General features: G+C 37.7%; 2 protein-coding genes and 1 long non-coding RNA gene across 3 annotated transcripts in view; all 3 read left to right on the top strand.

Moving 5' to 3' along the window:
• LOC132125468 (uncharacterized) overlaps positions 1 to 16,125 on the top strand; it is a 1,183,551-nt gene that overhangs the window by 188,118 nt on the left and 979,308 nt on the right. The window lies entirely within an intron of this gene.
• LOC132124845 (protein diaphanous homolog 2-like) lies at positions 5,498 to 8,649 on the top strand. Its single transcript, XM_059535988.1, has 5 exons — positions 5,498 to 5,587; positions 6,325 to 6,544; positions 6,738 to 6,906; positions 7,705 to 7,974; positions 8,603 to 8,649. The coding sequence occupies exons 2-5, from the start codon at positions 6,332 to 6,334 to the stop codon at positions 8,647 to 8,649; spliced, it is 699 nt and encodes a 232-aa protein (XP_059391971.1). The 5' UTR covers positions 5,498 to 5,587; positions 6,325 to 6,331.
• LOC132125225 (uncharacterized) lies at positions 10,151 to 11,464 on the top strand. The gene is made up of 4 exons (XR_009426873.1): positions 10,151 to 10,329; positions 10,516 to 10,589; positions 10,688 to 10,731; positions 11,339 to 11,464. It is a non-coding gene; the product is annotated as an uncharacterized LOC132125225 (long non-coding RNA).

The following is a 16,125-nucleotide window of genomic DNA, read 5'->3' as shown; positions in this document are numbered from 1 at the left end:
CCATGAAAAAGGAAGTTGCTGTAACTCAGACATACAATGTCCAATCTGCCCCAAACTTCACATGTTGGATAAGACTCTTGACCTGAACAGATCTACATGCCAATATTCAGTTCTAGTCATAGCGCCACCTATTGGCAACAGGAAGTGAAATATTTTACACTGCGACAAACTACTCCTAGAAATTTTATGGCATCAATGTTATTTTTGTGGTAAGTCTAATCTAAATACCTGTGTGATGTTTAGTTGTGAAGATCTTGAGTTTTCGTTAAAAGGCGTGTCCATGGCGCCGTGACGAAGTTTGATGTGTCGCCATGGGAATAAAAGATGTTATAACTCAGGCATAAAATGTCCGATCTTGCCCAAACTTCACATGTGTGATAAGGGTCCTGGCCTGAACAGATCTGAAGGCCAATATTCCATTGGGTGTGGCAAAATGGCTCGATAGCGCCACCCATACACTTTCAACTGAGTGCATATACACTTTCAATGGAGTGCGCCTCAAGCTATGTTTCACGTACATGTACAAAAATCGGTACACACATGTAACACACCAATATCTACGAAAAAGTCTCTTGGTACGAAATCCGAATCCAAACAGGAAGTCAGTTATTTAGAATGTTCTCTGCAAAATTGGTGTTGTTTTTGGCATTTTCAGGGGTTGTACTTTAACGAACTCCTCCTAGAGATTTATTCAGATCAACATCAAACTTGGTCAGTTAAATCTAAAGGCCTTTGCGAAGTTAAATTGGGAAGATCTTGAGATTTCGTTAAAGGGAGTGTCCATGGCGGCCTGACAAATTTCGATGTTTCGCCATGAAAAAGGAAGTTGCTGTAACTCAGACATACAATGTCCAATCTGCCCCAAACTTTGCATGTTAGATAAGACTTATGCCCTTAACAGATCTACATGCCCATATTCAATTATAGTCATAGCGCCACCTGCTGGCAACAGGAAGTGACATATTTTATGCTGAGACAAACTACTCCTAGAGATTTTTTGACATTAATGTATTTTTGTGGTCAGTCTAATCTAAAGGCCTGTGTAATGTTAAATTGTGGCAATCTTGAGTTTTTGTTAAAGAGCGTGTCCATGGCAAAAATGACAAAATTTGATGTCTCGCCACAGCAAGAGAAGCTGTTGTAACTCAGGCATAAAATGTTTGATCTTCCCCAAACTTCACATGTTCGATAAGAGTGCAGCCCTGAACACATCTGAAGGCCAATATTCCATTATAATGATAGCGCCACCTGCTGGCAACAGGAAGATTGGCACATATATGGAATACACATTGATATATTCTACTTATATTTATGAGTTTAAACGCATATTTCTCACCGTTCACCTATTTACTAAAGCCACTCGCTGCCGGTGTGCCCGGGTGCGAGGGCCCGTTCATCGCTGCTTGCAGCTTTAATTCTTCTTCTTCTTCTTCTTCTTCTTCTTCTTCTTCTTCTTCTTCTCCCGAATGAATCGCATTTTTGAGGGCTTAAACATGCTCAAAAAGTCATGAAACTTTGCACACGCATCAAACCTGGTGAAAATTTTCGTCTGATATAGGATTCAGAAGAGGGTGTGGCAAAATGGCTCGACAGCGCCACATATACTAAGAAAATCAACAGCCTTCCAGCTATGTTTCACGTACATGCACGAAAATTGGCACACATATGTAACACACCAATACCTACAAAAAAGACTCTTGGACCAAAATTCTAAACCCAACAGGAAGTCGGTTATTTTTAATATTATGAGCAAATTTTGTGTAATTTTGGTCATTTCCATGTGTTGTATTTTAACGAACTCCTATGCCTAATCTAAAGGCCTTTGCGATGTTAAATTGCGAAGATCTTGAGTTTTTGTTAAAGGGCGAGTCCGTGGCGGCCTGGCGAATTTCGATGATTCGCCATGAAAAATTAAGTTGCTATAACTCAGACCTACAATGTCCAATCTGCCCCAAACTTCACATGTTTGATGAGACTCCGAACCTGAACAGATTGACATGCCCATATTCAGTTATAGTCATAGCGCCACCTATTGGCAAAAGGAAGTGACATATTTTACACTGCGACTAACTACTCCTAGAAATGTTATAACATCAATGTCTTTTTTGTGGTCAGTCTAATCTAAAGGCCTGTGCGATGTTAAGTTGTGAAGATCTCGAGTTTTCGTTAAAAGGCGTGTCCATGGCGCCGTGACGAAGTTCGATGTCTCGCCATGGGAATAAAATATGTTATAACTCAGGCATAAAATGTCTGATCTTCCCCAAAATTCACATATGTGATAAGAGTCCTGGCCTGAACACATCTGTAGGCCAATATTCCATCGGGTGTGGCAAAATGGCTCCCTAGCGCCACCTATACACTTTCAACATAGCGTGCCTCGAGCTCCATTTCACGTACATGTACACAAATCGGTACACACATGTAACACACCAATACCTACAAAAAAGTCTCTTGGAACGAAATCCGAATCCCAACAGGAAGTCGGTTATTTAGAATTTTCTCTGCAAAATTGGCGTTGTTTTTGCCCTTTTCAGGGGTTGTACTTTAACGAACTCCTCCTAGAGATTTATTCAGATCAACACCAAACTTGGTCAGTTAAATCTAAAGGCCTTTGCGATGTTAAATTGCGAAGATCTTGAGGTTTCGTTAAAGGGCGTGTCCATGGCGGCCTGACAAATTCCGATGTTTCGCCATGAAAAAGGAAGTTGCTGTAACTCAGACATACAATGTCCAATCTGCCCCAAACTTCACATGTTAGATAAGACTTAAGCCCTTAACAGATCTACATGCCCATATTCAGTTATAGTCATAGCGCCACCTGCTGGTAACAGGAAGTGACATGTTTTACGCTGCGACAAACTACTCTTAGAAATCTTTTGATATTAATGTATTTTTTGTGGTCAGTCTAATCTAAAGGCCTGTGCAATGTTAAATTGTGGAGATCTTCAGCTTTTGTTAAAGGGCGTGTCCATGGCACCATGACAAAATTTGATTTCTCGCCACAGCAAGAGAAGTTGTTGTAACTCAGGCATAAAATGTTCAATCTTTCCCAAACTCTGCATGTTCGATAAGAGTCCTGGCCTGAACGCATCTGAGGGCAAATATTCCATTGTAATGATAGCGCCACCTCCTGGCAACAGAAAGATTGGCACATATATGGAATAAAAATTGATATATTCCACTTATATTTATGAGTTTAAATGCATATTTCTCACCGTTAAACTATTTACTAAAGCCACTCGCTGCCGGTGAGCCCGGGTGCGAGGGCCCGTTCATCGCTGCTTGCAGCTTTAATTATATTTGTGTTTTATAATTCAGCACTACACTAGATTGACATCAAATATGACGGTTTTAATAATCACACCTTCAGTTATGAAAAATAAATGTGTGTTTTTTTTTTACATTTTTGATAGCGGAAGTAGCAACATTGGCCGTGGCCGTTACTATGGAGATTAGGACAGTCCGCTTTGCGTCACGTGAGCAGAGCAGTTGGCGCGCTGGTCTCATGTTTTAGTTAAACTATCCTCATTAAACAAACATTTTTGTCTTCTCTTAGCATTGATCATATACATGCAGTATAATTATTTATTAGACAGTTTGTGATATTTGATATATTGGGTAGATATATGTTTTCACAACCCTAGCACAACCCTAATACGGAGGAACTACAACTGGGGTGCTGATGTTTACACAAGTACTGAAGAGTGGTCTAGGGAGTTGTAGTTTTTTTTTTTAACCCTGGGTTTTCCTTAAAATTGGAAGTTGTAAATACTTAATTGGTGGCATTTCAGGGGATTTAGGGGTTTAGGGGCACACACACACACACACTTGGATATGTGGTTTACGGGGGCTCTCCATAGGCGTAATGGTTTTTCTAATGTACAAACTGTATCTATCCCCCTACACTAAGTCTACCCCTAAACCTACCAATCACAAAAAACTTTTCACATTTTTTTTTTAAAAACACCAATTAATATGATTTTTTTAAGCGGTAAAGCGGACACAGATGTCCTCACAAACCATGTTTTCGTTGTAATACCCATGTCATTATGCAAATTTGTGTCCTCATAAACCATATACAAAAACACACACACTAACAGCAGGCCCTGACAGGAGGGGACAGAGTAAAGGTACACAGGACCTACAATTTCCACACTTTTATCAGCCCCGGTCTTCTATTAGTCCAGTGGACCCGAATATCCTGTGTATAATATAAATGTGGTGTACAGTGGGTGGTCATTGAAAATGTGTTCAGATATATTTTCTATTGTAAATATTGTATTTATTTGTAAGTCGCTTTGGACAAAAGCGTATGCTAAATGATGAAATAAATATATATTCTTCACAGAAAATGAGCCAAGGTCAAAGTGTCGGAGTTTGAACAAATAATTAATCGTATCATTTTTCTTTTGATAAAAAATGAAAACGGGTCCAACAGACCCGAACACCATACAATGGTTAAATGTATAACTGTCACAAAAGTGGCATCACGTTTTTACGTGTGGGCAACGTAGCTGTGAGAGTTCATTGATTGACACGTGGGTTGCCCTATCACAGAGGCACAGAGGTCAGCAGATTGACAAGTGAGTGAGGGGGTGTCCACTGTCTCCGCCACCCACCATTCATACTAGTGATGGGCATTTCGGCTCTTTTTCGTGAGCCGGCTCGTTTGACTCAGCTCACTGAAAAGAGCCGGCTCTTTTGACTCACAAACGGCTCTTTAAAAAACAATAATGTTTTGACTATGAAAAACAATTCTAATTAAATTATTAAATGAAATCATACTCACAATTTCTTTAATAATACATTGATTTGTTATGAAAAAAGAATACTATTAAACATTTGCATATAAATTACAACTTTTGAATGTATAGAAAACAACATTACAAAACAAATACAATCTGAATCTGAACAACATAATAGAACCCATATTAAAGAAAAGTAAATAACTGAAAGGATTAAACTGGTCCCTCTTTTTTGGCATGTTATATAGTCAGCATGAACTATCTCAATAGTTATGTTTTGTATAACTAGCATGAACACACACACACACACACACACACAATGCTGATCATATTTTAAGAAAGATTTGCATTCAGAAATGCAAGGGGCTGATAATCATTAAAATGATTCCAAATGCTTCTGTGCTTCCGACTCACTTTCCTGCTTTTGTTTTGTTTTCAAAAGCTGTTGTGTTTTTCCTTTCCTCTCCTCTGAGTTTGACACTGTGTGTGTGGTGTGTGATTGTGTGATGTCTTGGCCCCTCCCTCATGCCGTATAATTGGTTGACACCTCATATATGATTGACAGGAACAGAATGTGAGGCTGATCAGACAGTCGAAATATATATATATATATTTTTTTTTGTTTGTTTGAATTAGTCAATTATTTTAAATAAAATAAAATGCATCCATTATTTCATTATTACATAATGATTTCATTTCTATAGGCTATATTATTATTTTTAAATAGTGTCGGCTCTTCAGATATGCGAGCCAGCTCCCGTCGTTCACCTACAAGAGCCGGCTCTTAGAGTCGACTCATTCGCGAACGACCCATCACTAATTCATACTGTACATCCTCAAAGGTAGGTAATGAATACACGTAGTGATATCAACATAGGCTAACGGAACCTGAATAATAAAGTTAGTTAGCGCTGTCTACGCCATTATTCGTTAATTATTTATCACCATGAATTTATAGGGATGTGTCCAATGACATAGGGGTTTATCCAGCATTAACGTATATTAGCCACCGCATTTAACGTTAGCTGCAGTTGGCGGCAATGTGCTAATCGAGGTCAGAATGATAAATTGAAAACTTTATTGATTCCAAATTCACGTCACTGCAGCAGAAATCAACTTGGATGTACAGTATATGAAACAATGGAGTACTGGTAATTGTTGCATAGACTCTGTAGTAGGGCCGTGCGATATGGACTAAAAGTCATATATCGATATTTTTTCCGTGGCCGGATAATTTCATACGTCTTTTATTAATGGTCCGCGGTAAATCGCACTCCCACCACTCACTCATACTACAAATCCCAAAATGCACTGCAATAGCTGACACACAGGTCATTTAAACGGCTCAAGGGCAGAAATGTATAGTCATTTAAACGCCAAATAAACTACATCGATATTAACGATATCTCGTGCTGTATCGCGTTTGAAAATATGAAACACACATGAAGTGTTGATATCTGACACTAGCCTACTGATAATGCTGAAATAGTCCAAATTACAAACATTTGTAATGTAACACTTAAATAAGGCAGTTCCTTTGTCTCTTTGGTTATTAAATGTTGATTGTTTTATATTCTAGTTTTAAGATGCCACGAGGGTCAACAATAACAACCTGTGTGGGCTGCAAAGCAGCTATTGGTGTGGCCACCAAGACCTGCAAATATTGCCAGTCTGTACAGCCAAGAAAGCAAAGACTGGCAAAAAAAATTAAGAAATTTAGGGACAGAAAGGAGACGTGGTTAAAAAACCAAAACAAAAACCAGACCACCTCTCATGTTATTGATGAGGCATCTGTCTTGGTATGTGTTTAACGTCTGTAGCCCACAATGTTTAAGACATTTATAATTGCTTATATTTCTGTATGTATATATATACATATATATTATATTATATTATATTATATTATATTATATTATATTATATTATATTATATTATATTATATTATATTATATTATATATCTCTATATATATCTATATATCTTTATTTTCAGGTCGAAAAGTTAAACACATTGGGGTACAAGGCAATAGTCTTCATTGGAAAGAAAACAAAGAAGCAGAAAACCTGGTCCGCACAAGTCCTCCAGCCAAAATGGCAGCTATCAGACCAGTCTGAAAAATGCCTTGACAGGATGAAGGCTCTTTATGAACTGTTAATTAATGGTAAGTGTGTGCAATTATTTAAAATCTTACTCCACAGTCAACATAAAAATAAATGTGACAGCAATTACAGTTAGGAATTTTCTTGGTACAGTTGTCACAGGGCAAACCACAGTGGGCCAAAAATAGCTATTCATCTGTTGCTTCATCAAATTTGGTCTTTGCTTTGTCCAATAGGTGTTTCTTTTAGAGCTGCGACAATTAATTGATATTTGAGATTATTAATCAATTATACAATTAATCACCAACAATTTTGATAATTGTTTAATAAAAAAATTCTCTGCTTTCAGAGTCTTAAATATGAATATATATATATATATATATATATATATTTTTTTTTTTTTTTTTTTTTTTTTTTTTTTTTTTGATGGTTTATGGACCAAACAACTAATCGATTCATTGAAAAAAAAAAATAGCCGACAGATTATAAAAATAACAGTTGTTTGCAGACCTAGTTTCTTTTACTAGTCAGTGAGCCACATAGCTCACTGATTGTCTGCCATACATAGCAAAAGAGTCAACAGCAAGAGGCATTGCTCAATTCAACTTCAAAAAACTATAAACACATATCTCCACTTCACATGAGATAATAAGATCCTACAATTTGCACCAGAGTACAAAATCAGCCTCGCCTCAGTTCTACAGAGAGCATAGAGTCCATAGGGCAGCATTTATAGACAGAAGAATACAAAAGACAAATGTACTGGATGTTTCCTTATGGAGCAGAGTCCCTGCTAGAAAAAAGGGGACATTTGTTCTTATTACAGGAGGTGAATAATTTCCTCTTTTTGTACCATTTAGGTTGTACTAACCAGCAGCCCGCCTCCGGTCCTTCCATCCAGTCCACCACCATTCCTCCTCCTCCTCCCATCCAGTCCACCATCCAGCCCATCACCAGTCCTCCTCCCATCCAGCCCATCACCAGTCCTCCTCCCATCCAACCCATCACCAGTCCTCCTCCCATCCAACCCATCACCAGTCCTCCTCCCATCCAACCCATCACCAGTCCTCCTCCCATCCAGTCCATCACCAGTCCTCCTCCCATCCAGTCCACCATCCAGTCCATCACCAGTCCTCCTCCCATCCAGTCCACCATCCAACTCACCACCAGTCCTCCCATCCTACCCATCACAGAACCACCTCAGCAGAAACGCAATAAGTTTTTTTTTTTTTCATATGTTGTTTAATCACGGTACACATGATAACCATGTTAAACATTTAATGTATCTCCTTCTTAAACTGAAATAATACTCTAAATAAGGAAAAGTATTTAAATTTGAAAAAAAAATACAAGTGACTGATTAGTGTGAGGTGACTTCTGAGGTGTTATACCAGTAACTGTAATATGTAGGTCTGGATAACTTGCCTTTCAAATATTACTAAAGGGAAATATAACATTTTTTAAATTCTGACAGGATTATTGACAGATGCTGAAGCAAAAACAAACTTTTGGCAGGTGAATTACTGAGGTGGTATCTGCCACAATGTGCCACTAGAACAGCTTCAATCTATATAGGAACTGATGATGATGGAGAGCACTGTTGCACATCCAAAGTCTGCTGTAGGTGTTTGGTGCCTCATTTTAGCTGTATAGAATTCACTTCAGTCTACTGTGTATATGGACAAGCTCAGTATGTGCACACACACACATCAAAATACATGGCTGTAACAATTCCCATCCTGTGCTGGTTTGTTCTAGGTGGTTGTTATAGCGAATACAACCACGGCAGGCTGATCGGGACTTGAATCAGCCTGAAGGGGTTGTATTCACTATAACAACCGCCTCTCTATACATTATCCCACTTATTACAAGGCTACCTACCAAATAAATCAATAATTTTACACAAAATATTGATTTAAAAAGGAGTTTATTGATTTTAAAATGATTGTATTGCTTCCGTTAAAGAACACCGTGTCCATGGGAACACTCTGTTTTTCATGGCAGCGGTGTGTTATACTTAGCAGTGGTCTGTTATCAAGAAATAACAGACCGCATTCTACATTAGAATTTAACCAAGCCATGTAATAATAAATGATAATCAACTCAAAATATGGTGTAACTTAGCAAGCTTTCATATTCTGTGGGGAGCGTGGATTCCTGTCATCGTTATCAGTTTCTTATTTCTCAGTTTGTTTATATGTGTTTATACACTTATAAATTAGGCCCCTGATGATCATAAAAACCCCTATTCCAATGAAGTTCCTATGTTCAATGAATATACAATGAAGACAATATATTTAATGTTCAAACTGAAAAGCTTTATTGTTTGTTTGCAAAGATTCACTCATTTTGAATGTCATGGGGCATGGGTATGCCATGGACACTAACACACCCCCATGGCTTTTGAACTTAGCGCTGATAACAATCTGGGTGGTCCTTTTCCTCTTTATCCAGAGGAACACGACGTCCATGATTTCACAAAAAATCTATTTCAAATGTGGACAGCACTCGTAGCACTTGTAGTGGCGACAAACTGTGTTAACTGACAATTGTTTTCCAAGGTGTTCCTAAGCCCACGTTAATATCATTTACAGTAGTGATTCCCACCGTCACATAGCATCCCCAGAAGGCACAGTCATTCACAACCAAGGATGACTTGCTTGTGAATGAATTCCGGGGATGCCCCTTTTATGCCTAATCATAACACTCACGTATTTCCAATGAAACCTGTTCACCTGTGGAATGTTCCAAACATTCCCAGTCTTGATCCTGTCCCAGGTTTTTAGGAGTATGTTGCAGTCCTCAAATTCAAAATGAGTTAATATTTGCTAAAAACAATAAAGTTTTTCAGTTTGTCTTTGCAGAGTATTCAATTTAATATAAGTTGAAAATGATGTGCAAATCGTTGTATTATGTTTTTATTTTCGTGTTATAGTTGACCCAGCTTCATTGAAATTGGGGTTTGTAAAACTCATTGAATCAGATTGACAAAATCTTCATACTTAGTAAATCATTCTGTGAGACACTGTGCTCTGTGAATTGAAGTCTGGAAGACTCATCTCCCATCAATATTGAGGTTATAGGATAAAGGTAATATGTGTAGGAGGAACTACATTCATTGTTTTTCCCCTCATCTTCCAGGCTTTTCCTTCAATTGGTCACCTGTGTGTACATCTTGTAGTCTATAACCCTTGGTAGAGCGAAGAAGTGACCGTACAGCATATGGTTAAACAATTTCCATGCATTTCAATGTGTGCCCTGCAAAAGATTACAATCTATATCTTTCCAATTGTAATGTGATATTATATATTTGTTATTGGAATAAAGGTATTTAGACCAGTATTCATTGTAATAACAGCTCTTCACAGATACATTTCCTTAATCTCAACAGATATGTCTGCAAACAATAAAAAGAAGCAGAAGAATTCTGCAGCCTCAGACATGTCTACAAGGAAGAAACTGAGGGGGAAAAAAATCACCCAAAGGTTATTAAGCTTTCCTAGATTTACATTTCACCATTTCAAATCAGACTTCAAATAAAGTGATTCTTTTGCCTTAGCCAGATATACGTAAGTCATAAATATATCATGTGTTGCCTGTCAAAATCATTTTTTAATTCATTGATGAAGATGTATGAGGTCAAACTCATGTACTTTTTTTTGCTCTTTTAGAATGTTACCATGGGATCCTAGAAGGGGAACCTTACTACCCAGTGAAGAGGGTGATCCACTGCAAAATGCAGAAGGTTAGCTTTACAATAATTAAAAGTCTTAGATGTACTCAGTGGAATTGCAGCACCCCAACTGGAAACCCCTTAACCCCCTAATTTTGATGTTTTTTCAGGGGATCCAAATGAAGTTGGTGGAATGGGAGCCCTGTTCACTCTGGTAAGTACAATTTATCATAGTTTTGATTGGAATAGCCTAATTCTTAGTACTTCAAAACTTAAAGTAATAGCCTTGGCTTGTATTTGTGGGTGGCTGTGGCTCAGTGTGTCGAAGTGTCCTTGGGCACTCTTCGAGAGAGTTTCACATCTAATGCTGGCTATTTCACATGCAAGCATGTCAGCCAATGAAATAATCCATGCCATGGGACCTTTAAGGCAGATAAACCTGACTGCCATAATTGAGAGACATATGTTGGACATAAGAACCAATTTATTCTGAGCAAAAGGGGAGGTCTTTCATGACCAAATTTTCAAGACTAATATTGTGCAGCAAATTGCAGAGGTCTTTTACAATGGATACCTTCAGAGCAGAGGTATATGATTTCAAATAAACGGCTACACCGTAGGTAATGCATATTCAAACCTTAACCAAAATATTACCATAGGCAGGTAATTTACTGTTATCAGATTATTGTAAGTTTATAAACCTACTGAATGAAGGGGTGGCTTGCTGTTCCTCATTGCCCTTAACCTTGTCATGTTTGTTTTGAATTTAATTCATGGCTGATGTAAAGACCTAAATTAATAACAATCTATTTTTATTACAGTGGGAAAACTTGGCCGCCACAGTGGGTGACGGAGGAGAACACCACAAATTAAGGAAATGTTCAATCCCATTGTTTTGTTCCATAAGCTATGTGTATGTTGTTTACAGTATATTAAAAAAATTCAAAAGCCTGAAAGGCTCCCACTTTGTAGCAAACCAGAGAACACATGCTGTGTTTACAAAAGCTTGACAGATCATCTCTCTCCTTCACACATAGATGATAGATAGATAGATAGATATTGCATACTTCAAATAATATAAATACAATTAATTCACCTCCATGCAGAGAAAAACTTGATAATACACCAGAAATAAGTTATTACCACTGATCTATAATATATAATATAGATCAGTGGTTATTACTAAGACCAGACACGTGGTGGCACCACTGAATATGTCATAAGAAACGTCTTCACATCAGTGGAACACTGCCTGGATATTTATTGAAATATCATGCTCGAGGAGTAATACCACAAATAACACGCCAGTCCATATTCTTGGACTAACAATGATTCCAAACTAAAAGTACTTCTTCTTTTTTGTAACTCTTGTTGTCACTTTGTCAACATTAGTTTCTCCCGCTGCCACTGATTAATGTGTTGATCAGCAAATCAACCTCAAGACGAATCGCATATAGTGGGCAGGGGTTTGATCCGTCAGACGGAGCGAAATCGCAAGGAAGAGTATGTGGAATCTGGGGCCACAGCTATGCTAGGCGATAGCAGCGTCCATAGCAACCAAAACGTTGCAGTTTCACTTTATTCTGGCGAGATCTGAAAAATCTTCGCAACAACGAACAAGCGAGTGATTATGTACATTCACTAAGTGAATATTATGAAAATAAAATATATATTTCTCGCTAGAAATGTAATCAAAACGTATGTTTATGCAGAAACTAACTCAAAATATTGTTTTTTTCACTAAAAATGAGAGAAATGTCCGCCATGTTTCTTGTTCTCACGATCGAAATCTTGAAAGTCACGTGACTTGGACACAAAACAATAGGAAAAGAATAGGCAAAAAAACGTAACAGTCATACAATTCAAGGGCCATTATTGTAACCCCTCTACGTTTTGCACTTTAGACCAACGTAGTCAGGGTACGTTTTTATAAGAGACTGGGTTGGATAGGCACAAGGCTGAAATCTATTCTGTTTTGAATGTGTGGTTCACAGTTTTGACAGCAGTGTGTTAGCATTTGAACAAAGTGCTGTAAATCCACAGTGTTGTGCAGGTTGTGGTAAAAGTCGTGGGATAAGTGTGTAGAGTTTTGAAAACTGTGTTTAAGCAATGAAAAATGAGCTAGAGTTTGGTCCACATGAACTGCTGCTGTGCAGACGGTAGTTAGAGTTTTGCACATGTGACTCCAGTTGTGCCCACTGTCATTTAGTAATTCGAAAAAAAAACTGTAATCAATTTGTAGATCATTTAATCCGTTCATTTTTTACCTGTATTACTGAAAATAACACTATGGATAAAACATCATTGAATATATAAGCTAATCAAAAAATAAATAAATAAATACTGAAATACAAAATGCAGAAGTGAACAGCATATTTACAAGCCGAAGCATGCAAATGAATGAACAAACAAAGAAACAGAAGAGTTTAAATGTCACATTTACTTATCAGTTTGAGCCCGATTGAGAAGCAGAGGATATTATTGAAGAGGATAGCATTAAACATTGAACTTTCAGCTTTGTAACTTTGCAGATATTGTTTATACTCAAACAGCAAAATTAACAGTAACTAATATTAAAAAAGTGAAATCACAAGCAACCACAACTTTAAAAGCTCAACTAAGCATATATTTATTAGCATGCTTTTTTTTTTTTAAATATATTAAAACTCAGTTTAATATATTTTAATGCACTTCAAATAAGCATGTTGTGGATGCAAATATGCATTGATTTTAAGTGCATTTTCTCCAGGTTCTTTTCCACCTTGGAGCACATGATGCCAGTAAAATCATACAAATCTATGATCACAAATACAGAACAAATCGTTCTGACAGTAACTGTGTAAGAATGTAAATATTTCTGTTGGTCAAATAGAAAGCATACTTTTCAGACAGCAGAAGTGACTGAATGCAGTCTGTCAAGTTTGACTGACAGGATCATATATCACACCTAAAATATGATGATCATATTAAAACACTGACTCATTATCTTTAGAAATACAATATTTCTATTACAGTTTTTTCGAATTACTAAATGACAGTGGGCACAACTGGAGTCACATGTGCAAAACTCTAACTACCGTCTGCACAGCAGCAGTTCATATGGACCAAACTCTAGCTCGTTTTTCATTGCTTGAACACAGTTTTCAAAACTCTACACACTTATCCCACGACCTTAACCACAACCTGCACAACACTGTGGATTTACAGCACTTTGTTCAAATGCTAACACACCGCTGTCAAAACTGTGAACCACACATTCAAACTAGGAATAGATTTCAGCCTTGTGCCTATCAAACACTGCTGATTGCAATTTCAGGATTAGCCCCTCAGTTATTTGTTCGAATTACAGTATGTACTTTTAGTTTCTACCATTTTTTCTCATTACTGTAATTCCACAAATTACTACAGACTATTGAAGCAAACTGCTAATTTTCATTTACCCTAAAGAATTGTTATGTTCTAAAAATTTTAATAAATAATGTGAAAGAATGTCACTCCTTTCTTTGAAGAATATATGACTTTGTATGAAGTCACTGAAATTGTTCAAACTGTAAAGATGAAAAGTGAGTATTTTCTGTATTGGTGTTTGATGCTAGTGTTTTTCCTCTCTGTGTGTTCTGAGTGACAGTGTGTGTTATCTCAGTGAGGGTTGTGTGTAGTGTTTGGCTGCACTGAGCCTGTTTTGAGCCATGTGTTAAGAGTTGTGCTGCTTGGAATGAGTTTTGCAGGTGATGTGAACTGTTTAGCTCAGGTGACTGTTGCTAGTGCAGACTGTAGTTAGAGTTTTGCACATTTAGCTCCAGTTGTGCTCACTGTCATTTAGCAATTGGAAAAAACTGTAACATAAATGATATTGTATTATTAGTGTTTGTTCATTGATCAGTGGTGTGTGTTTGAGTCGATCATTGTTGTGTGTGTGTGATTGTGTTGATCAGTGTTGTGTTTGTGTTTGAGTGGATCAGTGTTGTGTGTGTGATTGTGTCGATCAGTGTTGTGTGTGATTGTGTTGATCAGTGTTGTGTGTGTGATTGTGTTGATCAGTGTTGTGTGTGATTGTGTCGATCAGTGTTGTGTGTGATTGTGTTGATCAGTGTTGTGTGTGTGATTGTGTTGGTCAGTGCTGTGTGTGTGATTGTGTCGATCAGTGTTGTGTGTGATTGTGTCGATCAGTGTTGTGTGTGATTGTGTTGATCAGTGTTGTGTGTGTGATTGTGTTGATCAGTGTTGTGTGTGTGATTGTGTTGGTCAGTGCTGTGTGTGTGATTGTGTCGATCAGTGTTGTTTGTGTGATTGTGTCGATCAGTGTTGTGTGTGTGATTGTGTCGATCAGTGTTGTGTGTGTGATTGTGTCGATCAGTGTTGTGTGTGTGATTGTGTTGTAGAGCAGCTGCAGTGTCTCTCAGCTGTATCAGTGCAGTCACTGTGACTCTGACTGACAGATGAGGATGATGATGTTGTTCATTGTTGTTGTTGTGTCTTGTGTGATGATGAAGATTGTGTTCTGTTCTGCTCTCAGTCATGAAGTGTTAAACTCACAGCTCTATAAACACTCTCAGAGCACTGAAGCATGTGCTGACGATGCAAACGAAACACTCTCTGTATAAAAAATGTATCTCAACCGTTTCGCCTTGTAGGCAGTTGTAGACTACACCAAATTATTTTTTATAAAAAAAATTTATTGTCAAATCTTGTTAATTTGTAATGATCTAATTGTTCTTATGAATTTGTATGATCAAAAACACTCAAGTCAAGTCAAGATGCATTATCTAAAAGCTAATTATGTTAAAATATCATAACACCAATCACGTCACAACATCAGATTGAACGTTTGCTCAATCAGATGCAGTAACTACTGTACGTTACTGTAATATGGATTGTTTTCTGAAAAGAAAGCAGATCTGGGAGATAGACCTGGGCAGGCAAAAGCTTTGTAGTGTGTGGTGAGAAAATAGGATGCCGAATACATTAAATTTGGTTTTATAAGGGCAGCTACTGAGACTAAGTCGAAGGCTCAGTGTGTTGAATGTGGAGAAATTTTATCAAAAGAGGCGCTAAAACCATCAAATCTGCAGAGACATTTGAACTCAAAACACCTGGGCTGTGTTGAGAAACCAAAATAATATTTTCTAAGGAAAAAAAGCCTTTATTATCGCTGAGGAACGTATTTTGCCGAGTGCTCTGGATCTGTGTCGAGAGTTACTGGGTGACACTGCTGCAACCGAAATTCAGCAGATAATGTCATGCGCTGCCTTGATGATTACTTCACTGAAAAGGGTCTTGATTGGAAATACTGCCAAGGCTCATTTAAAATGGACTGTGGCAAAGTGGAAATCTGTTCTGTGGTCAGACTTATCAAAATTTGAAGTTTTAGGAAAACTGGGATGCCATGTGATCTGGACTAAAGAGGACAAGGACAACCCAAGTTGTTATCAGCGCTAAGTTCAGAAGCCTGCATCTCTGATGGTATGGGGTTGCATGAGTGCATGTGTCATGGGCAGCTTACACATCTGGAAAGGCACCATCAATGCTGAAAAATATATCCAAGTTCTAAAACAACATATGCTCCCATCCAGACGTCGTCTGTTTCAGGGAAGACCTTGCATTTTCC

Source organism: Carassius carassius, chromosome 43, assembly GCF_963082965.1.
Source record: "Carassius carassius chromosome 43, fCarCar2.1, whole genome shotgun sequence".
Taxonomy (NCBI): domain Eukaryota; kingdom Metazoa; phylum Chordata; class Actinopteri; order Cypriniformes; family Cyprinidae; genus Carassius; species Carassius carassius.
The sequence above is the reverse complement of the archived record's forward strand: the minus strand, read 5'-3'. Positions and strand labels throughout refer to the sequence as shown.

Excerpts from the sequence above, each read along its gene's own strand:
- LOC132124845 (XM_059535988.1), top strand. The coding sequence starts at position 6,332 with ATGCCACGAGGGTCAACAATAACAACCTGTGTGGGCTGCAAAGCAGCT. Across the intron at positions 6,545-6,737 it reads TTGATGAGGCATCTGTCTTG|GTCGAAAAGTTAAACACATT; the intron begins GTATGTGTTTAA and ends CTTTATTTTCAG. Across the intron at positions 7,975-8,602 it reads CACCATCCAGTCCATCACCA|GTGGTTGTTATAGCGAATAC; the intron begins GTCCTCCTCCCA and ends GGTTTGTTCTAG.